This window comes from Cannabis sativa, chromosome 4, assembly GCF_029168945.1.
Source record: "Cannabis sativa cultivar Pink pepper isolate KNU-18-1 chromosome 4, ASM2916894v1, whole genome shotgun sequence".
In the NCBI taxonomy this organism is placed as follows: domain Eukaryota; kingdom Viridiplantae; phylum Streptophyta; class Magnoliopsida; order Rosales; family Cannabaceae; genus Cannabis; species Cannabis sativa.
The window spans coordinates 64,840,467-64,863,612 of NC_083604.1; the positions used below are offsets into that span (position 1 = coordinate 64,840,467).

At 30.9% G+C, this 23,146-nt stretch overlaps 3 protein-coding genes across 4 annotated transcripts; 1 reads left to right on the forward strand and 2 right to left on the reverse strand.

Annotated features, from left to right (window-relative positions):
* Positions 1-2,532: 2,532 nt before the first annotated feature.
* LOC115714128 (lanC-like protein GCL1) lies at positions 2,533-14,784 on the reverse strand. Its single transcript, XM_030642689.2, has 5 exons — positions 14,449-14,784; positions 14,073-14,269; positions 5,902-6,013; positions 3,442-3,915; positions 2,533-3,306 (listed from the first exon to the last, which is right to left on the reverse strand). The coding sequence occupies exons 1-5, from the start codon at positions 14,596-14,598 to the stop codon at positions 2,962-2,964; spliced, it is 1,278 nt and encodes a 425-aa protein (XP_030498549.2). The 5' UTR covers positions 14,599-14,784; the 3' UTR covers positions 2,533-2,961.
* A 607-nt stretch (positions 14,785-15,391) lies between these two features.
* On the forward strand, positions 15,392-15,976 carry LOC115713603 (uncharacterized). Its single transcript, XM_030642093.2, has one exon. The coding sequence runs from the start codon at positions 15,392-15,394 to the stop codon at positions 15,974-15,976; it is 585 nt and encodes a 194-aa protein (XP_030497953.2).
* Positions 15,977-17,921: 1,945 nt separating this feature from the next.
* On the reverse strand, positions 17,922-21,411 carry LOC115712432 (putative WEB family protein At1g65010, chloroplastic). Of its 2 annotated transcripts, none has more exons than XM_030640708.2 (3): positions 20,255-21,411; positions 19,997-20,073; positions 17,922-19,870 (listed from the first exon to the last, which is right to left on the reverse strand). In XM_030640708.2, the coding sequence occupies exon 3, from the start codon at positions 19,852-19,854 to the stop codon at positions 18,067-18,069; it is 1,788 nt and encodes a 595-aa protein (XP_030496568.2). In that variant the 5' UTR covers positions 19,855-19,870; positions 19,997-20,073; positions 20,255-21,411; the 3' UTR covers positions 17,922-18,066. The 2 variants fall into 2 exon arrangements, with proteins under 2 accessions (XP_030496568.2, XP_030496567.2); XM_030640707.2 differs by having other exon boundaries at positions 17,922-19,854; positions 20,255-21,410.
* Positions 21,412-23,146: the final 1,735 nt, after the last annotated feature.

The window sequence follows — 23,146 nt, forward strand, 5'->3', positions numbered from 1 at the left end:
CTATAATTTAACATCCTAAATATGAATTTTCTATAACAATGAAATAAACACATACAAAGTCTATAGAAAATTGTACATTGGTAGCAGCGGAATATAATGTTTCCTTTCATTCAGATCTCTAACTCTTGTTCATTTTCATCACAGAGTATTACTAAGATCTAAAGCTGGATCTCCTTAGATGATGGAATTCTTCACAATCTACCACACTATATTTGAGTATTGACTGTGTGGGCAAGCACTCACTCATTATAGGGTTCGAAACTAAGAAGAAAGAAGAGATGAGTATTTCAAAATCTAGAGAAGCTTTCTTTATTTTTTAGTTATCTGACAAAGTAGTCTGATGATTGTTATGTTATCAGGTTATGAAAATAACAGCCATCTTGTAACACCTTACTAGTTTAAGCGTGCTACAATACTTTTCATAATTATTGTGCAACCTTTGCTAATCAAAGGGTTTATCAAAAGCGATAAAATTTAATCTTAAATAAATAAACATATAATGTATTACATTTATAAAATCTGAGATCCCGTATCTACATTTTTTAACTGTACATAATTAAAAGATGTCGCACTTCGACTACAAAATAGTGAGCCCTAGCTTTCTCGAAGATATAACACTCCAGGTTGAACTATCTTGATATGTACAATCTACATCCAGCTCAACACTTATTGTCGTTCAACAACAGCTTTGCCTTTACTTGCACATAACATATCATTTGTGAGTTGACAAACTCAGTAAGAAAAACATAAAATATAAATATAACTAACCTGTGACTAAGCGCCCATACACCTATCAACAAGTCATAAACCATGTCAAATATGTATAAATGAGTCTCGAACATTCTTGACCATAGTATAATTGATCATAATACCACATGCACTTAGTACTCTAGTCGTACTAGTGTTGGTAGTACTAGTTCATGATTTTGAAAGTATAACCAACCATAATACCACATGCACTCAGTATTCTGGCGTACTAATGCTGGTAGTACTAGTTCATGCTTTTGAAAGTATACCCAACCATAATACCACATGCACTCAGTATAATTTGGCGTACTAGTGTTGATAGCATTGGTTATACTTTCTAAATTGACAAACACATACATTCACGATATTAACATGTAATCATATATACACCAACTATCGTTCTAACAAATATGTCATATATCTGGCAAATATAAACATGTGTGTCATACTAGTCTTACCTCAATTCTAATTTCAAGTGTGCCGGTCAAATTGTCTATGCCTTTACAACAATTGGTTCTTTGTACTCAAATATGGTCACTAAGGTAGTGACACAAGAAAAATTTATGCATTGCCAAAAATTGATGTATAATGATTCATAATTGTGTTGCACCAAGGTTTGAGGTATTTTCATTGGAATTGTTACAACCAGTACACCTTACTGTTTTATCAGCAAGTTAAGTAGTTAAAAATCAAAGTGAAATTTTTGGAAGTGACTGGAACTACTTAAATATATGGGAAAATATTATCAAGATTGTTTTACAAAAATTAGTTGGATCTTGATTTCTCTATAAAGACTTTAACGAGTGAAAAAAATATTGTTGGTAGGAAAAGTTAATTACAAATATTTTAAATTATTAAATATTTATATGATAAAATTATTATTGTTATTAAAATAATATGAAAAAAAAACTCGCCACATTTTCGAGAGCCAAATTTTATATGATTAGAACTAGGGGTGTTCATTGGACCACATCCTAAATTTTTAAAACTTATCCAGATCCGATCTAATTATATATTGGATGTTAGATTTTATCATCCAATCGATCCGACATCCATTGGATGTTAGATTGGATCGATTCTATATATCCAATGGATATATTTTATATATATTTATTGGTTTAAATTTGATTTATCCAATATTTTACACCTAATATTTTTTGGATCAGATCAAATCCATCCAATATTTTAGTTTATGTATTGGATTGGACTGAATCCATCCAAACCACAAAAAAAAAAGTAAAATTTTAATGTGAATTTTTATATATACATATAGATTTTATGTATAACTATATAAAATCTAATTACTTATCAAAACTAAATGAAAATACTAATTAATTCGATTGGATGTTGATATTGGACTTTTAGACACCTCATTTACCATCTGATGTAATCCAATTGGATATTTAAAATTAACATCTAATCCAATTCGATCACAATTGAATATCCAATATTTAGCGATCGATTATAATTGAATCGGTTGATTCTCGTTGAATTGAATCAATTTATGCACACCCCTTACTAGAATCACATTTTTTTTTTTACTTTCCGTCACTATGATTCATAGATGTTGGGAGATGCTCTAAAGAAAAGATATTACAATTTTTTTTAGAAAAAAAAAAAAAACAAATAAAAATAATAAAATTTTAATTTTAATTCCAGTACAATTTCCCTACGAAGCAAAGTACCAACTGTCTAGTTTTAGTATCTTTTAGTCATATTTCCAACTCTAATCAGTGTAATCACATTTAGAGAGCAACATTCCAATAATCAATAATACCTACTAACTAATAAAAAAGCATGAATAAAGATACCAATCAATGAAATCCAATAATACATAATCCATAGTTAGATCACACTTTACTAGCTCGAGTACCCATTTAGCTATTTTTACCTAAACAAACATAAACGACTAGAGATCATAGATTGAGCATCAAGCAAGTAGACTGTAGATGGACTAGAGTTAAGTTTAGTTCAAATGCATAGTTAGTAATGCAAGTAGACTACATATGCTTATGGTTTGGCCTAACCCGGACACCAAAGAAGATCTACACGTGTGGATCTGAAAGCTAAATCAGACCTTGAAGAGTCAAGCCTAAAGTTGTAAACTAACTAGACCATGCCTGAGATTGACACTGCAACATTTCCATAAAGGATCACATCACATCTCATTGACATAAAATTACAACTAAGTAGAGTATACTTTTCTCTTAGTCTCTATAGTTCATAACCTGGAAACCTAGAGTTTTGAGGAGCAAGCAGATCAAACCAAAGGCAAGCAGTTCCAGCAAGTCCTTGAAAAAGAGAGCAGGCATGGTCAACCCCAGGAGAATTATGCTCCATGTTCATTAGCTTTGGAGCATTATGATACAAAAAGCATGCAAATGCCTTAGCTCTCTCTTCGTATAGGGTCTCGCCTGTCAGTCTGTAGAGGGAAAGGAAAGCATAGGCATTCCCAGCCACCCCATCAGCCAGTCCAACCTTCTTCACCAACCCATTCTTCCACACTACTTCTCCTGCTTCTATAGCAGCATCACGGAATTCTCTATCACCTGGGAACACCTATACAGATAAACCAATCACATTTCTTTAATACAATGCCAAAAGGGACAAAGAGTACGTTGGGTTGAAACCAAACCAAACATATCCTAAAAGGTTTGCACATTCTTGTATTATAGTTTTGGTTGAATTGCTAACCTCTGAAGCCTTGGACAGAGTAATGGCCATGCTGGTGGCACCATGAGACCATTGCACCAACTCGTCCCTGGGATTTCCTTCACTTGAGGGGTAATTTCCACTATGAGGAAACCTTTTACTCATCATGTACCTTAAAGTGGCCTTGACATCCTCTGCGTCTTCTTTACATAGTGGAAAGTAGAGAAGTACATGCAAAATCCCTGCTAGGCCATTGGCTGCGCCCCAGTATCTTGTTCCGTGCCACCTATACATGAGTGGACAGGAAGAGTTAACCGATGCCCCTGCTCTGCCTCCGTCTAACACAGCTTCGACAATTGGCATGAGAAGATCACTAGACAGCTTATTGTCTTCACCAATGTATTTATTTATGAATAGAGCTGCCCATAGGAAGCCTGCTCTGCCGTAGAGAAGATCATATGACATTCCAAAACCACCTTCCTCGGGTCCAGCAGGGAGAGCCCTTTCCTGTGCAACCTATAACATGATTAAATTTTAGTTAAACAAACTGTTAACAGTCACATTAGTTAGTTTCTGTTGTATGTCTGTTATGTTAGTTAGCTCTTTGTTTCTGTTATTTCTGTTATCTTGTAACAACTTGTATGTGCCTATAAATAAAGACTTTGTTCATGAGAGGATGCAAGTTCTTACTGCATTTTTACTCTCACTTCACCTTCACTCTGTTTTCTTTGATTCTTGGTGCTCTGCACCAGTTGAGTGTTTCTACACTCTTACACAACCTATGTGATTAAGCTACTTAATGTGATCTCGACCTGTACAAAAATTTTATTATGATGAACTAAAAAATATGAAGGGCTATAAAAGAATGTAAGTTTTCATGTTTGTGAGATTTTCTTGTTGTTGTTACTATAAACACTTGAGTCATTGTTAATTCGTAGACATACATATAGATCTCAGAACTTAAAATGCGAGACGAATTATTAGTCATCCCGTTCATCTTTTGCTTTAATAATTCTAATTCAACAGAGTCAGATTGATAACAAGAGGATGGATGAGGCTAGAAATGAGCTATGAGTATATATGATCTGCCGTACTTTGGAAACTACTTTTAACACGCTGAAATTTTACACCTATAGTGTTGTGCTCTGCTATCAAAACTAAGTGCATATAAACTGAGTAGTTTTGTGTAAATAGAGAGATATATTTAAGGAGTTGTTTATGATTACATAAAGAAATATATTAAGTAATAGGAACTCATTTGCATTTTCTTTTTTCTTTCCTCAGACCAATTAGCTTATAATTAGTTTCATAAAATATGTTCACTTTAGCTTAGCATGTATGTGAAAGAAAATAATTAGGAACTTACAACCACTTTATCATGTATGTCAAAGAAAATGATAACAAGTGGAGCATTAGAGAACAAAAAAGAAAAAGAAAAGACTTAAAAGTACGTGTAAATTTATGTATCTCAAAATGACTACTTAATTTAATAGACAATTAATTTCTACTTAGTAGGGCAAGTGCTAAGTGGATAGGGATTAACCTCCCTTTTCAAGTCAAGCTATTCAGCTGGATTTTTCCATTCCTATGTAAATGCTGCTTAAATTTAACGCATGACATTAAAAAAAATCACTACTGAATAATTAAATACTTTAATTCTTTGATATAAGAAAATAAAATAAAGGTTAATTAAGAATTTTTCTCCCCAAATTTTAACATGTAATAAATTATACTCTTGAACTTTTAAAATTGTTAAAAATTCCCTAGAGTTATTGTGATTGTTAGATTAAGGATTTTTGTCTAATTTTAGTAAAAAAAATCTAGTATAGATGAAAGTATTTAGTACATATCAAAATTTGAGAAGCATGATTTGGTAGATATCAAAGTTTGGGGAGCATGGTTTAATACATCAACAATTACTGAAACAGTAAAATTAAATGAAATTAGACAAAAACACTTAAATCTAACAATCTTAATAGTTCAAGGAGAATTTTTAACAGCCGAAAAAAATTCAAAGGACATGATTTGGTACATGTCAAAGTTCGGAAGAAAAAAATCATAATTAATCTAAAATAAAATAATATCGAAATAAACTTAATTTTTTCTACTTGTTTGGAAATTCCTTAAATGGTCTTTTTGTTTTGGCAAAGTACCCCTAACGGTCAATTGCATTTGCAGGCATAAAGATATTTCGCACCACATATTCTTATTAATTGCTTTTTGTTGTCTATGTCAGTAAAACTATATGCTTGGTACGATAGACGCGTGTACGGTTTAATAAATCTTTGAATAAGATACCGAAACCTAAAAGCAAAAATATTAATAGCACAAATAAAAAAAACAAACAAAAACTGGTTTTTTCTCTCAAGAGAAAGGGATATCAAATGAAGCCAGATATTTTATTTATTAGGTAGATTTTTTAAAATAGTATGCAAAAATACAATTCCAATGGTGAGATGAAAAAAAGTCTTGAAGATAGGGATGGGTTATATAGATAATTACCTCTAAGAAGAGGTTAAGGTACATGTCACGCTTTTGATGGTCCCCAATGCAGTTAGCAACCACAGATCCAAGCGCGTAGACCCCACCTTTACCACAAAGAAATGTCACGTGCCTGCATTATCAACCAAAGGTGTCCATTTCATAAGGAAGAAAATAAATGAGACATAAAATTGATGAATCATGAGTTGAGTAGGGTAATAAATGCATGTTTCACTATGACATAATAGGTTACTAAAATTTAGAATCAACATTTCATTGCGGAAATTTTAAATGATTAACAGTAAAATTTCTGTCAATTTATTCCCTAAAATATTTAACAATTGAAAGAAAATACAAAATAAACACAAATATATATATATAGAGGAACCAATACATTATTAAAAAAGAAAAAAAAAATCATATTATCATATTATCATATTTTCATTTTTATTTTAAAAACAAAAGAGATAAACTTTCATTAAAATTAATTAATATCACCAAAAGCTACAATAAATCTGCCGAATAATGTAACACCAAAGGTGTAGCTAGACATGTGACACGAAGCTCTAGCCAGACAATTAATTACTCTGTAGCAAATCAAGTAACAAAACACACAGAATATTGTTTAAACAATAATGCACTAGCAAACGGTTGAAAGGTGGAAGACATATAGGGTATAGCTAGCCTTAACCACGATCTAAATGTCAGTCTCCAGTCTCCACCACCGCACTTCCCAATTGCCTATCATTTTCATTTATTCTTAATTATAATAAGTGTTCATAATTTTGCTTTTTTATATTATGCTTTTGATCCCACCCACCAAGTATATATTATAGTTATTTGGAGAATCTTATGATTTTTTTTTTAAAAAAAAAAAAATTAAATCATATATGGTGCTAAAATAGATTTAAAATATAACTCGATCGTTTTAGGGGCCTATAGTTTAAGCTTAAAAACTACTTGTTTTAAGATTTTTGGTACATGGACTAATTATATCCTTTTTTATATATCTATATATATATAAGCAATTTAATTATAATAAATTCACACAAATTTTTAAGAAACTTTAAATATTTATAGCATTAAAAATCTGAAATCAACTGTTTCCAAGACTGTTTTATAAGCGCATAAAAATAAATTATTTTAAAATTTATTTTTTGTACTATGAATTATACAAAATTTCATTAAAAAAAAAAAGAATAATGAAAAATTATAAGTAACTATAGTATTCACTTGTAAAAAAAATTATAATTTATTGTATGTGCCGAAAAAAAAAGACATTCTTATCAATAAGTTGTAAGGGCTTACGAGAACCAAACACTATACTTCGCCATTATTTTCTTCTTCTCTCCACTTCAATTCAATTCTATATGTACTTTGACTCTATGACTTTTCCATGCATTGACATACAAACGAAGCGCTACAAAGTTATTTAATTGATGATGATTAATGTGATTATAATTTTACGTTGGTGCTACTTTCAAATTCTATTGGTCTTGTCTTTTGACATGTGTTAGGGTTTTCCCTGTGATTGTTCAAACGTGTATTTCAAGTTCTAGGGTTTAAAGTGTCGTGAGATTCAAGTCTTGTGATTTCCAGATGTGAGGTTAAAATTCTAGGGTTTAGAGTGTCATGTTTTTCAAGTCATGTGGGTTTCTGCCGTGCGTTCAAGGTTTTCGAAGGTTTGGTGGTTTGCGGTTCAGTTCTTGTGGGTTGGAGTCGGGCGGCTCAGGTCTTGTGGGGTGGATTCAAGCATTCCTAGCTTTCTTCTGCGCGATTCAGATTTTGTAGGGGTGGGAGATCTGCGATTCGGGTATTTCAAGGGTGGGAGACGTGTGATTCAAATATTACAGTGGTCTTCGATTCTTTTTTGGTCTCTTGTCGTGTGATTGATTCTTTCGTTGCAAGTTGGGGTGTGTGATTGGTTTTTCGTTGAGGGGTTGGAGGTGTGTGATTCTTTGTTGGGTTTTTTCATCTTGGAGGTTTGTTATTTAAGTATTGCCTTTGTCTATTTTCGATATGGCTTCTAGCAGTCGCAGTTTAGATGATTTAGAGGACCAATGTGCTCAGGTTCAATCGGATGATGAGGAGGAGTGTGTAGTAGAGTTTGATAATGGGTTTGAGGAGGAAATAATTGTGGATGATCGGTGGTTCATTGTTGGGCAGTTTTTGAATGCACGAGCTATTGATTTTGATTCCATGAGCGCATACAATGGCAGGACTTTGGAGACCCGTGAAATGAATGTATGTCAAGGAATTAGGGTCAAATCTATTTCTATTTTAGCTTTACCAAAAACTTGATCTCAAGTGTGTGGAATGTATGTTAAGGAAGGGTCGAATCTATTTCTGTTTCAGCTTTACCACAAACTTGTTCTCAAGTGTGTGGTTGATGGAAGTCCTTGGACGTTTAATAGACTCCAGTTTTTATTTGGCCGAGTTCTAAAGGAGGGGACCTGAAGTCTATGAACGTGTGATACGATCTGCTACGGTGTACATTGGTACTGTTGTTGAGTCGGATCCTAAGAATAATTCTGGCTTTTGGCTCGAGTATATGAGAGTTTGTGTGACTGTTAATATCGATGAACCTTTAAAATGACGAATGAAGATGAGACAAAAGGGTGGAGAATAGTTTTGCACTAACTTTAAATATGAATGTGTTCCAACGTTTAACTTAGTTTGTAGTATTATCGATCATTCTAAGAATTTTTGTCATAAAGTTTTCGATACGCCAATGGAGGAGATTATAAAATCGTATGGTAAGTGGATGTGAGTTCAGCCAAAGAGGCAGAACTATCTGTTGCATTCTCAATATCGTTGGTCAGGTAAGGAGGTGTTGAGTTGAATTGGGATAGTTTTCTTGAGAATGATGTTGTACCGGTTGATCATGCAGCTTTCGATATTCAAGACACTAGAAAAGGAAAGTTTCTAGGGATAGAATACCAAAGAATTGATTTTGTAAATCAAGGAAGGACAATCAAGAATGCTCTCAATAAGGGTATTATTATTGCAAATAATATTTCTAATTTTGTGGGAAATAATTAATGAGTTGGCAAATAGTAGAGTTGGTGTTAAAATGGGCCATCACGAAACTAAGAGGCATTGACCTAATGATGATGAGAATGAGTCTCATGAGGCTATGGCTATGGAGACTAGCATGAATACTATTGTGGATTTTGGTTCGAATTTTGATGGGCTCGCAAAAAATGGGCTAGATGTGGGTCTTGGTTTCCAGGCCCGCTAGGTATTATGAGTATTTTGAGTTGGAATTTTCGTGGGCTTAGGAATCCATGGGCTATTCAATTCCTTCGGTGTCTCATAATCCAAAAGAATCCTAATTTTGTTTTTCTTTGTGAAACTCTTTGTCATAAGGATGTGGTTGAAAGGGTGTGTGTGTCTTTGGGTTTCGATGGTATGATGGCAGTTGAAGTTTTTGGTAGGAGTGATGGTGATTCTCTTTTATGGCAAAATAAAGATGGTATTGATCTTCTTAGTTTTGCTTATAATTATGTTGATATTGAAGTTATCTCGTTTGGTTCTTATTTTTAGCATTTAACTGGATTTTATGGTGAGTCGAAAAGAAGCTTGAGTTCTGAGTTTTTAGATCAACTTCGTGCACTTGCGATGGAAAGTAATCTCCCTTGGTGTGTGGTTGGTGACTTAAATAATGTGCTTTCCCAAGATGATTAAATTGGTTGATTGAGGGCTTTCAAAATACCCTTCAAGTTTTGTGGTCTTATTGATTTTGAACTTACTAGTCATCAGTTTACTTACGTGGGAGAAAAGTCGTGCTACTAATAATTGGTTAGAGGTTCGTTTACACCGAGCGTATGTGACTAATGAGTGGATGCTACTCTTCCCCATTGTGAAATTGTTTAACATAGAAGTTTCCTCATTTGATCATTGTCCTTTGTTGTTTGACATGTATGTTGCTGCTTTTGTGGCCTAACAATGCAAATTTTTCTTTGAAAAGCGTTGGCTGCGTGAACCATTTTGTTATCAAGTGGTTAAGGATTGTTGGGAGGGTTGTTCTTTGTTTGGTATTTAGGAAAAGATTCAGCTTTGTGGAGCTTTTCTACTTGAGTGGGGAAAAGATATTTTGGTAATTTTGGTTCTCGTATAAAGTTCTGGCAAAAAGAGATTAAGAGATTAAAATAGGGTCGGGACAACGATTCCATTCAGAAATATAAAGAGGCATAAAATAATCTATTTAAAGTAATGACTCAAAAGGAAGCTTTCTGGCGACGAAGGTCTAAGTAGTTATGGTTCCAAGAAGTGATCATAATTGTAAATACTTTCATGCTAAAGCGTATTCTAGTCATCGTGTGAATAGTATTCATAAAATTCGGCGTCTTAATGGGAGTTGGGCGGACTGGGATACGGGAATCCCAAATGTAATGGTGAATTATTTTAGGGAGCTTTTTGCTCCTTCTGATATCGATGCCACTGAGGTTCTTAATGGGATTCCTTGATAAATAAATGATGCAGACAATGAAGCTTTGTTGAAGCCTATATGCGATGAAAAGGTTAAAGAGGCTTTTTTCCAGATGCATCCAGATAAGTCGCCTGGTCTAGATGATATGACTCCTGGATTTTATCAAAAATGCTAGCACATAGTTAGGGTTGATGTGGTGAAGCAAGTCCGTTCTTTTTTTCTTTTTTGGCGACTTACCTGCTGGATTGAATTAGACTAACATAGTTCTCGTCCCAAAGAAGAAGAACCCTCGAAAAAATGGATGATATGTAGCCTATAGCTCTTTGTAATGTTCTCTATAAAGTTTTCTCTAAATTGTTGATTTATAGTTTGAAGGAAGTATTGTCTTATATTATTTTTGATAATCAAAGTGCTTTCATTCCGGGTCATTTAATTTCAGATAACATCGTGATTTTCTTTGAGGTTATGCATTATTTGAAGACAAAAAGGGTTGGTAAAGAAGGGTATTTGGCTCTTAAGTTGGATATGATTAAGGCTTATGACTGGGTTGAGTGGTCTTATCTTCATGCTATCATGCTAATAGGGGTTTTAATATTTGGATAGTGGAGTTGATTTATCGGTGCATTTCCTTAGTAAGCTATACTATTACTCATGGTGGTCGTGATATAGGTCCTATTATATCCCTGACAAAGGTATTCATCAGGGAGATCCACTGTTACTACATCTGTTCCTAATTTGTGAAGAAGGTTTCTCTAGTGTTATCAAGTAGTTTGAGGCTAGGGGTGTGTTACATGGCTGCCAGGTTTGTAATGAGGTTCTTGTAATTTCTCATATTTTATTTGTGGATGATAGCTATGTTTATTCAACTCCTCCAAACATTTGAGAAGGCTTCTGGTCAATGTATTGATGTCTCTAAATCCACGATTTTCTTTAGTATGTATACTATCCAATATATTAAGGAATTAATGTGTGGGATTTCGGGAATGTCAGAAGCCTCTGCTGATATTATTTACCTGGGTCTTCCTTGTATGATGGGTCATACTAAAAATGTTATACTGAGCTTTCTGAAAGATAAGATGCAAAGGAGAATTTAGAGTTGGGAAGGAAGAATATTATCAAAGGCTTGTAAGGAGGTGTTGATTAAAACGGTAGCCCAGTCTTTTTCGACTTCTGCTATGTTAGTTTTTTTTTCGTATAGTGGATTTGTGTAATAAACTAGAAGGGTTGATGAGTAATTTTTGATGGAATTTTGGTTCTTCTCACTCTCGTGGGGTGAGTTGGTTTAGTTGGAAGTGCTTGTGTGCTCCTCGTAATTTCGGTGGTCTTAGTTTTGAAGCTTGCGTGAGTTTAATCTTTTTATGTTAGGGAAGTAAGCTTGGCATCTAGTCACCAGGGAGAGCTCTCTTGTAAGTTGTCTCGATAAGGCTCGGTATTACCCACGTGGTTCTTTCCTTTAAGCTTCTTTTGGTCCCAATACAAGTTTTATATGGAAAATTATTTTGGAAACCCAAGATTTAGTGAGGGTTAAGACTAGGCAATCAGTTGGCCAAGGTCTGATATTTTCATAGTTAGGGATCTGTGGCTTCTATATTCTACGTCTTCTTATATCTCGTCTAGAGTGGGGTTGGATGGTTGTAAGGTGGCTGATCTCATAGTGGTGGGTTCAAGAGAATGAGAATTGGACATTAATTTAGGATCTTTTAATGAATGGGATAGAGAGCTCATTATTAATATTCCTCTTAATATTTTTTTGCAGTGAATGATCTTTGATATTAGTCAATGGATATTAACGATTTGTAATATGTTGAGGAAGCTTATAAGTTTCTCTGTAAGGCTGATTCTTTTAGGTTAAGTAGTGATGATGTGAAAGCTTGAAAGATTTCTTAGAGCCTTCATATTTCGCTTAAGGTGAACCAATTTATGTGGTGTGCACTTAGTGGTTGTTTAGCCACCAAAGTACAGTTAGTATGTAAAAATGTTCCTCTTGATTTGTGTTGTCCTATGTGCAATCAAGCCGATGAATTTATTTTTCATTTGCTAGTTAGCTGTTCTTTTTCTAAAGCATGTTGGACTTGATCTATTGTGAACGCTAGTAGTGTAGGGGGATTGATTTTTGGGTATGGTTTGGTAATTTAATGCAGCAACATGTTGGTTGTTCTGGGGTGTGAGAGGAGGTGGCCATGGTTGTTTGGGTGGTGTGGCAGACCTGTAATACTTAGGGTTTGGCAGAACAAGACTCCTTCAGCGATTGAAGTGGTTCTTTCGACTCGTGCAGCCCTTAATCAACGGACAATAGCTCAATTGAAAATAAGGGGTTCTTTATTTTCATCTACAGTTTTGGATGAAGACCTTGAGCGTTGGACTAAACCAGATATTAATATGATTAAGGTAAATGTCGATGGAGAGATTTTCATGTCAAAAATGAAGTTCGACATAAGAATGGTGGCTCAGGATAGTGATGGTCAATTGGTGGAAGCAGCCTCGTTGTGTCATTCTGGTCACGTGATGAATCCAACTTTGGCAGAGGATGTGAGGATAAAAGAAGCTCTTAGTTGAATTAAGGCTAAAGGGTGGGCTAGTGTGAAGCTTGAAGCAGATTCGTTGGTAGCGATTTAAGCTATTTCTAGTTCGTTGAATGTGCCTTCTTCTTTTGGTCAAATAGTTCATGAATGCAAGATTTTGTTAGCTTATTTACCATTTATTAAATTATGTTTTGTTAAACGTTCTGTTAACAAGGTTGTTTATTGTGTTGCTTGTTCTTGTTTTTATTCATATCGTAATTTTAGTTTAGAGAATGCTCATGTTGAACTTTTATCTATTGTAATAGTTGATGCTTATTAATTAATGAATTGCCATTCTTTTTTTAAAAAAATAAATAAAATAAAAACCATGCCACTGCCATAAAAGAAATAATTATATATTTCATCATAATTTATAACCTAAAATTTTCATTTTTTAAAATATGATTTTAAAGTTTTAAAATTATAAAAATATAATTTTTTTCAACAAAAAATAAAAAAACAATTAAAAAACAATAAAATAAAAATCAACCACAAAACAACTACAAATAAACTATAAAATAAAAAATAACCATAAAAAACGACAACTATAAATCAACCATAAATAAACTATAAAACAACTAAAAAAAATATCAAACAATTTATTGAAGAGGCACTACTGGTTACTAACATCCTCTTTGAAAATATTTTTTATAAAGTATCGTTAACAACCCCTACTTATTTAAATAAAGAAAATCAAACTGTACTATAAAAATTGAGAAGTTCTATTTGCACCTCATAAAATAATAAATATTCTATTATTAAAAAAATATAAACTTAAATATTTTTAATATTTTTTTAAAAAAAAATTTCCTCACATTATTTTAATTTAATTTGAATACTTATTTTGATTTCATTTTCATAATTTTTTCTAACTCATGTATATATTTTTTTTATTCTTTTTTTAAAAAAATTTCATATAATTTTTTATTTTAATTTTTTTGTCATAATATTTAAAATATAATTTATTTTTATTTAATAGTTATATTTTTTAAGAATATAAATTTGAAGAAAAAAGTTAAAAAACTTAATACAATTAAAAATATAAATTTTATATAAAATAAAAATTATTAAAATAAGATATCTTTACAAAAATTTAAGAGTGTAAATAAAATTTTCTAAAAAATTATTCTCTATTTTTTTATAATTATTTTTGAAAAAAATATCTGGTCTGTTATTTAATAATTTTATAAATAAAATACCTGGAATTAGCAGTACTTATGATCTCGGCGCAAGTATCGATAATGTCCGTACATATAACCAAATCTTGGTGATTAGAGTTAGCTTGGTACGACCTGAAGCAAGTGAACGCCGTGCCCAGCAGGCCCGAATACACAGTCGGGTCAACACCCACACCCACACCCAAGACCCGGCGTCGTTCCCATGTGATTGCAACCACCTAAACAAATGAAATTTGCTAACGTACTCATATGGCTGATAAAATCTTAACCTACGCCCGTTAACAATTAACGCCAAAATATCTCTAACATTTACTCTCTCCAGTGACTGTGAGCAGCGAAGCTCTTAGAACACGCAGTAGTACTGTAGATATACATATATATATACTGTTGTACGAACCTGATCTTTGAGTGAGAGCGCCGCCCTCATAAGAGTCTTCGACGGGAGTGATGATAAGTCGGCGACCGCCGTTGTATCAATAAAATCCAATCGTTTGTTGTTATTAGCTTCCGATTCAAGGACACCTTCTTCGGCCTTTGCGAACTCCATCACTTTCTTTCTTGCAATTTTTGTTTTGCTTGCTAATTAAAGTGGTTTTGTTATTTTGAATAGGAAAGGTTTCTTCAGATTTAGGTAGAGAGAGAAAGAGGTGTGATTATATGTAATGAGGGTGCAGGGAGTAATATAAGCTCTACTGCTGCCACGCTATCAAAATTTCAGCATGCGAATCACATGTATATCTGCTATTAGGATAAGTGGACCACTTTCAGATACATTATAATTTAAATTATTATTAATAATAATGTAACGTGAATTAAATGATTTAACTCTACAGTAGGATTACATATAATATTAGTAAAATAGAATATTTTATCTTTTCCAAAAAAAAAATAGAGTATTTTATATTATTAACGTCGAACTTTATAATTTGGATGTTACATATTGTTTTTAGTTATATTTATCTCATAAAAATTAAAAAACATATCTTATTTTATAAAGTATTATAATTAATTAAAAACATTTTTTTTTTTTGAAGTGGCAAATACATGTAATTTCAAATATTTAAAATTTATTAGCCCTGTTTAAGAAAAAAAAAGATAAGTAAATAAATTAAATGATGAATTAGATATTTTCCTTTTCAATTCAAAATTTTTAATTTATCCTATTCCTATTGGGATATATTATTTTTTTTTTCCTTTCAAAAAGTTTTAGTTTATCCTAGTCCTATTCTTAATAGGATTGTAATTAAATAGCGAAAGTAAATTATAAATAGAAAGTCTATGATCTCATTACCTCACAAAACTTTTTAGTGTTGAAATTCAATTAATTTGGCAAAACGAAAATGTCTACTTCCCCTGCTTCAATATTACAAGTTCTTAATGAGAATGAAACAAACACCAATAATTCTACATACCACAATAACAAGATTTTTGTTGGGGGTCTTCCTAATGAAGTTAATGAAACAGACCTTACAGAATATTTTAACACTTTTGGTAATGTTATAGAGACCAAAATAATGTGTGATGTGTCGAGTGGAAAAAGAAGAGGTTTTGGGTTTGTGAGTTTTGGTACAGAAGAAACTGTGCAAGAGGTATTGAAAACCACTTTTCACAACCTCAAGAACAAGCGAGTGGAGGTGAAGAAGGCCATTAAAGAGCAACCCCGTGATGTTATTCCACAAAATAACACCTACAACAATAACAATATTACTATCCGCAACGGCAGCAACAGTACAAACTACTACAACAACAACAACACTAATTGGCCTTCCATTACTCCCAGCCAGTTTCCTAATCACCCTCAGCCTCACTCATATCCTCAATCCTACCCATATAGGTACCCATATCCATATCCATACCCATACCCATACCCATATCCATACCCGTATCCATACCCATACCCACACCCATATGATCATGGAAACTAAGTACTTGCATTGCAACTGTTTATTATTAGTTATCAAATTTTAGTTAACGAACAAATTTAGTATTTTTTTATTTTAATTTTTTTAATTTTCCCAAGTTGAGAAAGTACTTTTCATTTTTGTATTGTTTCATTTATGTACATTTATTATTTATGTTAAAATATGGGTATAATTTTACTCATTTATCTATTATAAGTGTATTTTATTAATCAAATTATCTGAAGAATACAACTTATAAAATAATATGAGAAATTTTCAGAGTTGACTGATGAATGAAAATTTTATTTTTTAAATGCTTAATGTGTAAACCAAAAGAAAACTTTGTTTTTCCTATATCTTTAATTTTGAACTCTTTCTTTAGATATTTTACATCTTTTGAAAAAAAATTAGGAATTCTAATAATATCCAAGTCATCTTCATAAATAACAGTGATTACAAACTCATAACTTGAATTTTCATTAAAATACATCATTTGTATATTTTTCTTTTAATAAATATTTACTAAATCGATTGTACCACATGTGTACGGATTGTTTTAGTTTATAAAATGATTTTTGTAGTTTAATTGAACACATTTTTTCAAAAAACTTAAAGGTTGGATGTTTTTTTGCAAGTAAATTGATAGTTGTGGGGTTTTGCCACAAATTACTTTTAAGGGGTGTTTGGAATGGGTTAATGTTAGCAAGGGAATGGTAATGTTAAACATTATCTTGTTTATTTGGAGGGTTTAATCTTAAAATGTCATTCCCTTGGTAATATAAATACCCTTGAAAAGGGTAATGTTGATACATTAAAAAAGGTGGGATTTATTATTCTCTTCTATTATATTAATTTGAATAATATTTTTAAATTAATAAATAAATTTAAATACCATTAATATTATAATTTATTATAAACAAAATATTATAATATATATATATTTAGTCTGTAAGATTGGTTTTTTTATAAATGATTTATTTTTATTATGATATTAACAATAACATATATATGTATTATATATAAATTTTATGAGAATTAATGATGTACATAAATAACATAGCGAACAAAAATAAATAACATAGTGATAAATAAAAATATTCATTTTAATTAATAAAAAATACAATAAAATTTAATATTTTCTAATTAATAAATATATTTCTTTAATGAATAATTATTTTATTTTTATGTATAATTAACATTATATAGTATTAAAAAAATATTTTAATTTTAATTTCTTAAAATAATATATAAGATTTCTGTACTCAACCAAACAGTATAATTCAATTAACAGGAATATGATTACATATTACCCTACACAGGCAAACACAGTATACACATTTCTCTATAATCATATTCTCTTTAATAATATTCCCTATAATTAAATTATTTTGAACACCTCATACCAAACGCCCCCTTAAAGTTTTTATTTTTATTTTAAGTACTCATTTTAATTTTTTTTTTTATAAAATATGGTCCTGGATAATTTTTTAGTGACCTGGCACCTTAAAAATGTAAATGGAACACTACTTTAGAGATTTTCCCAACAAAATAATAAAGTTGAATGTTTTTTTTGCAAGTAAATTAATAGTTGGAGAGCTTTTGTTATAAATTACTTTCTTTTTTTTCATAACAAATATTGAGTATGCAGTGTCACGTTTTTTGTTATTTTATTTATATCTTAAAATATCTTTATATATATATATATATATATATTGTTTTTTGTTTTTTTTTTCTTTTTCATTTTTCAGGAACACATTTTTGGTTAGATTATACTAATTTGTTTAATACAACGGTGAATAAAACTCCTATCCACTAACTACAAACTCATACACCCAATTACTCGAGCTAACCATGATAATGATGATACTCTGCTAGTACAATAAAAACATTTAACTCTGTTTCAAAAAAAAAAAAAATTAACTTTTTTACATATATGCAATCCAAAAATAAATCAATTAGAAAGAAAAAAAAAAAAACAAAATCAAAATTGTAGTAGTATCTAATAAAGTAATAATAAAGAACAATTTACAATAAAAATAGTACAGAACTAAAATAAGGGAACAACAAAAATTAGAAATGGCATGACAAACACACCAATATATAAGAAGAGTTATTTACTCTGAAGGTTCCTTCTTGTGGAAACTCCTTTTCCTTATAAGAAGGTCTCCAAATCTTCTCAACAAGGCTTTCTTCTTTCTTGAGGTTCTATCATTCTCTAAATCATCAAAATGGGTTCCATCAAGATTATCAAAATCATCCAACTGAATAACTGCTTCATCTTCATTACTGAATACAGAAGAAGACTTCTTTCTATGATGATTAACATCAGTTTCAGCCTCAACAGGAGAGTCCACCACATCAAATATTGAACCCCTTAATGCCTCATCAATTTCATTTTCACTTACATCTTCATCATCATTTTTGTTCAAGAGTTTCAGCTCCTTGAGATGAAAGCTCCATGTTTTGCCAATCTTAGTCTTCCCCACTTTTGAATTTGTTTTTTCCTTCTCTCCTCCCTTCTTATTACACTCCTGGTCACTGGCTTCATAGAGCAACCTTTTTAACTCATTGATATTCTCAATAGCTGCAGCCTCATTAAGCCTGTAGTTGTCATTTTCACGTGAAATGAAAATGAGGGATTCTTCTTTCTCAGCCAATCTGTCCTTGAGCTCTGAATTCTCTGCTTTAGCAATCAACATGGCTTCTTTTGCCACATTTGATTCACTCAATGCTTGTTTGAGTATATCACGGAGTTTACTATTCTCTTCTTTGGATAATCTTGTCTTGTTTTCGGCTTCGATAAGCAAATCAGCCAATCTGGCAATCTCTTGTTCAGCATTAGATCTTTCCTCATCAGCTTTTCTTATACAATCAACAAGGCCAGTTTCTTTGTCATTCCAAGCCAAAAGGGTCTCCTCAGCTTCTAGTCTCAACCTCTCAGCTGTGTTCTTGTACTTTTCGGCTTCTTTAAATGCTTCTTCCAAATGTCTTTTATACATTTCTTCACTACTCTTCAGAACCAAATTCAAACGGTCTTCCTCTCCTTTTGAGTGTTCTAGTTCAGCCTTGGCTAATCCAAGCTCTTCCTTCACCCTACTAGCTTCTGTTGCCACTTCTTTAAGTGCTAAAGCTAAGTCATCTAATGCCTTTTTGCTGTTTTCTTCAGCCACAGTTGCCAACTTCAGTTCATTTTTAAGAGATTCCAATTCATTAATCAAGCTGTTGGCCTTTAAACAAGCCTGTTTGCCTACCTCTTCTGCATCAGCAAGATTATCTTTTGCCATATTAAGCTCATATTTCAAACTCTCCATTGCCTTCCCCACATGACCATTTTGTTGTATACCAGTCTGCCCTGTAGAACTCTCCAATGTCTTTACTTTTTGGTGAAGAGAAGCAATCTCAACCTTTGATTCTTCAAGCAACATTTGAGTTTCCTCAAGTTTCTTCATCTGGCTTATCAAGGAATCAAACATTTTGGTTCCTGATTCCTTACCTTTCTCAACTTCCACCTCCATTTCAACAACCCTTTTCGCACTTTCACTTGACAAGGCCAGTGTTTTAGCCTCAGAAGATTTCACATAAGCCAACTCTTCTTCCAATTTCAGCTCCAACCCTTTTGCCTTTTCAAGTTCAAGTTTAAGAGAGTTGATCATTTTGTCTTTTTTATTCATTTCTTCATTAGTATTGGCTAATGAAGCTTTGACTGAATTCAACTCCCTATGCATCTCCTCAATCTTCTGTTTGGATAATTCTTCACGGCGCTTTGCATTGGTGTCCTCTTCAATCATCTTTCTCATGGCTCTCAGCTCGGCCAGTGCTCGGTCTTTTTCATGCTCGGTTGCATATAATTTCTCCTCCATCTTCTTTTGCTCCACATCAAATTGCCCCATTTGCTGCTGCATCTAAAGTACAAACAATCTAATATGTTGTTTTAACTATAGCCAATAATCAAATTCAATCCCATGAAAAAAAAAATCTCCATAAAACCAATAAGATCATAATGATCAATTATAATAAACAATCACAAAGATAAAAGGCCAATACCTCGAGTACTAATTTGGTAGCTTTCTAAAACTTCCTTTAGATTGTGGATAGTTTTTGCTTGTTTGTACAAAGATGGCCTAATGAATATAAGAAACAAAGAATTATTATGTGGATTATTATTTTAATGGAATCAATGAGAAAACAGAACCAATCAGCTGGAAACAAAAGTCAATGCAAACCAAAAACCAAAAATATTAATCAGGCAAACAAAGCATTGAAAAAGTCTGAGAAAAGAAAGAGAAAGAGAAAGGAAAGTACCTGAGTGGTGTTTCGATATAATTAAGGTCCAAAAAGGTTGGATAGGATTAGGAAAGCATAAATTCGATGAGGAATAGAGAGTTAAACATAGATAGATAGATTGGTGTGGTGTTGTTTTTTTTGTTTTGGGGGGTGAGGTAAGACCGAAGTTGGCGGGTTTTCCACTAATGGAACCTGCGGCCAAATCTATGCATGCCTATTTCATTTGTGATTTGATGGATTATATTATTTGGCCGACGTGGGATTTAACTTAAGGAATCTTTAATCAAAATTCTTTGTCAATTAAACACATTAAATTCACTAACCAATCATAATAGGAAGGAAGGAAGGAAGGAATGTGTTGTGTTACTATTTGCCGTCTGTTATGACTGCTTCCATTTCCACCACCCCACTGTGGCTAATTATGGATAATATTTATATTTAATTAATTTTCAACCCTCTTTTGGTCAATTAATTATTCAAAGCATTTTATAGGCAATTTAGCATTCTTCTTCTGACCATTAATTTGCCTTGCTTTTCCTATTTGATATTGGATTTGGTTTGACCTCATATTCGGAGACCTTCCAAAATAAACACGTCCCTCAGTTTAAAATTATAATTAGAAGATTGTCTTTTATTATTTTTTTTGAAGGGAAATGACAGACAGCATGGGTAACATCTTTCCATTCTAAGTAAAATTTTGAAATTGAAAGAAAATCTTACTCTTTTACTTTTCTTCTTTAAAGTAAATTGTCTTAGAGCATGTTTACGAAATTAGAACCCGGAAAAAATATTTAACAAAAAGAGTAACCATTTTTTATTTATATTATATTGTTTACAAAATTGATAAAGAAAATTGTTAGTAAAAAAATGTGCAGTTTGTCAAGAGTTGCAAAAAGTAAGAACTAAAAAAATAAAAAATAAATTTTAATAGATGCCTCTATCAAATAAGTTAAAATAGCTTAAAATTAACATCATAAATAGTGATTTCTATGAGGTGAAGCATTTTGCTTCTTCAAATAATTTGTCCCATTTTTATTTCCTTTTTATTACTTTTAACTTTTTTGAGTTTTTTTTATTTTTATACTTTAATTAATTTTTTAATATTTTATGAACTTAAATTGTAAATTTAAAAATAAAAATAGTTAAAAAATAATATAATAAGTAATTCACGTAACTTTTTATATATTTAATAAAATATGGGGAATTTTTTATTTTTACACTTTAATACATTTTTATGGAATTCCTCATAAGTAGCAATTAACGGAACAACACTAAAATCTACTTAATAACCCACAAAGAAATTACCGGAACAACTTAAACGATACATTAGAAAAAAAAAATAAAAAAAAATGTATATGTGATAATTTCCTTAAAATATAATACTTAAATAGTATAAAAAAAAATAATTAATATAAAAATTTGAAGTAAAATATCATATTTTTTTTATTTTACTGAGATATTTTTAAGAATATAGTAGAGAAGCTAATTTGAATAGCTAATCCAAATAAAATTATTTTGAAATACTTGAACATATTTCTGTAAAATAAAGATACGAGACTTTATCAATGAAATACATTTGTAGAAAAATATTCATCTTTCCAAACATATTTTGATAATTCAAAATATTTACTTTTTTATATAAAAAGAAAAATTAAAAAAAAAAAAAAAACCAACTTATCTTTTAACTCGTTAAAGAGAATTGGACATTAAAGTTAAAATAAAAAAGAAATGGAACATAAAATTTCTCATTTACGTTTAGAATTATAATATATTCCTTTTCAAAAAAAAATTATAATTTATTTTATATATAATTGGAAAAGTATTTAAAACGAATAAAAAGTGTACTATATAATCTATAACTACTATAAAAGTGAGAATCTTGTTTTGGGCTTCCACATATTAAATTACTAGAAAGTCCTCACTTCTCACCTTTAATTTATTATGTTGAGATTAATCATATACAAAATATGTAATGATTAATTGCTTTTTTTTATTTTTTATTAATAACTACTACTATAAAAGTGAGAATCTTATTTTGGGCTTCCATATATTAAATTTATTATGTTGAGGTTAATTATATTTAAAATATGTGGTGATTAATTGTCTTTTTTTTTGACTAAATTATCATTTATATGTGAATGATTGAGTTTAATGATTAATAAAACTAAATTTTACTCAATATATGTAAAAACATGTTTTATTGTTTTTTTTTTTATTCAATATAGTTGCATATATATATATATACATATTTGTAAGAATAATAGTATGCAAAAATTAATATTTAGAGTTTTTTTTTTTAGCAAACTTAGCCTTAACTTTATCACCCTATATAATTTACTAAGAATTACATATTATAATTTCACATTAAAAAAATAATTTTAATATTTTCAATTTTCTACTTTTTGTAAAGAATTACATATTATAATTTCACATTAAAAAAATAATTTTAATATTTTTATTTTTTTTACTTTTTATAGTATACATTCTTCTATTTTTTTTTTTTCTTTTGGTCTTTTTTTTAAGAAGAGAAAATAAGTGTTTATTAAAGATTTTTTAGGACCACTATTAAATTGTATTTTTTTTTAAGGATTATCTTTGAACTAATCCTATTGTTAAATATAAATGAATTATGTTAGATTTTATCGTATATAGTTAATAAAATGTTCAGATCGTATTCAATGAGAAATATAAAAATTGTGTTATATTTTATGCAAACATTTAATTTGTACATGACGCATGCTATACTGAATTAAAACTCAACCTTGGCAGAAAGTGGAGTTGGAGTCAGATTGCTTAGTAGCAGTACAAGTTATTCGAAATTCATTACCTATGTTTTCTTCTTTTGAGGTTATTATAGAATATTATCGTAAACTTCTTCCATCTTTACACAATAGTTCCTTGTTTTTTATT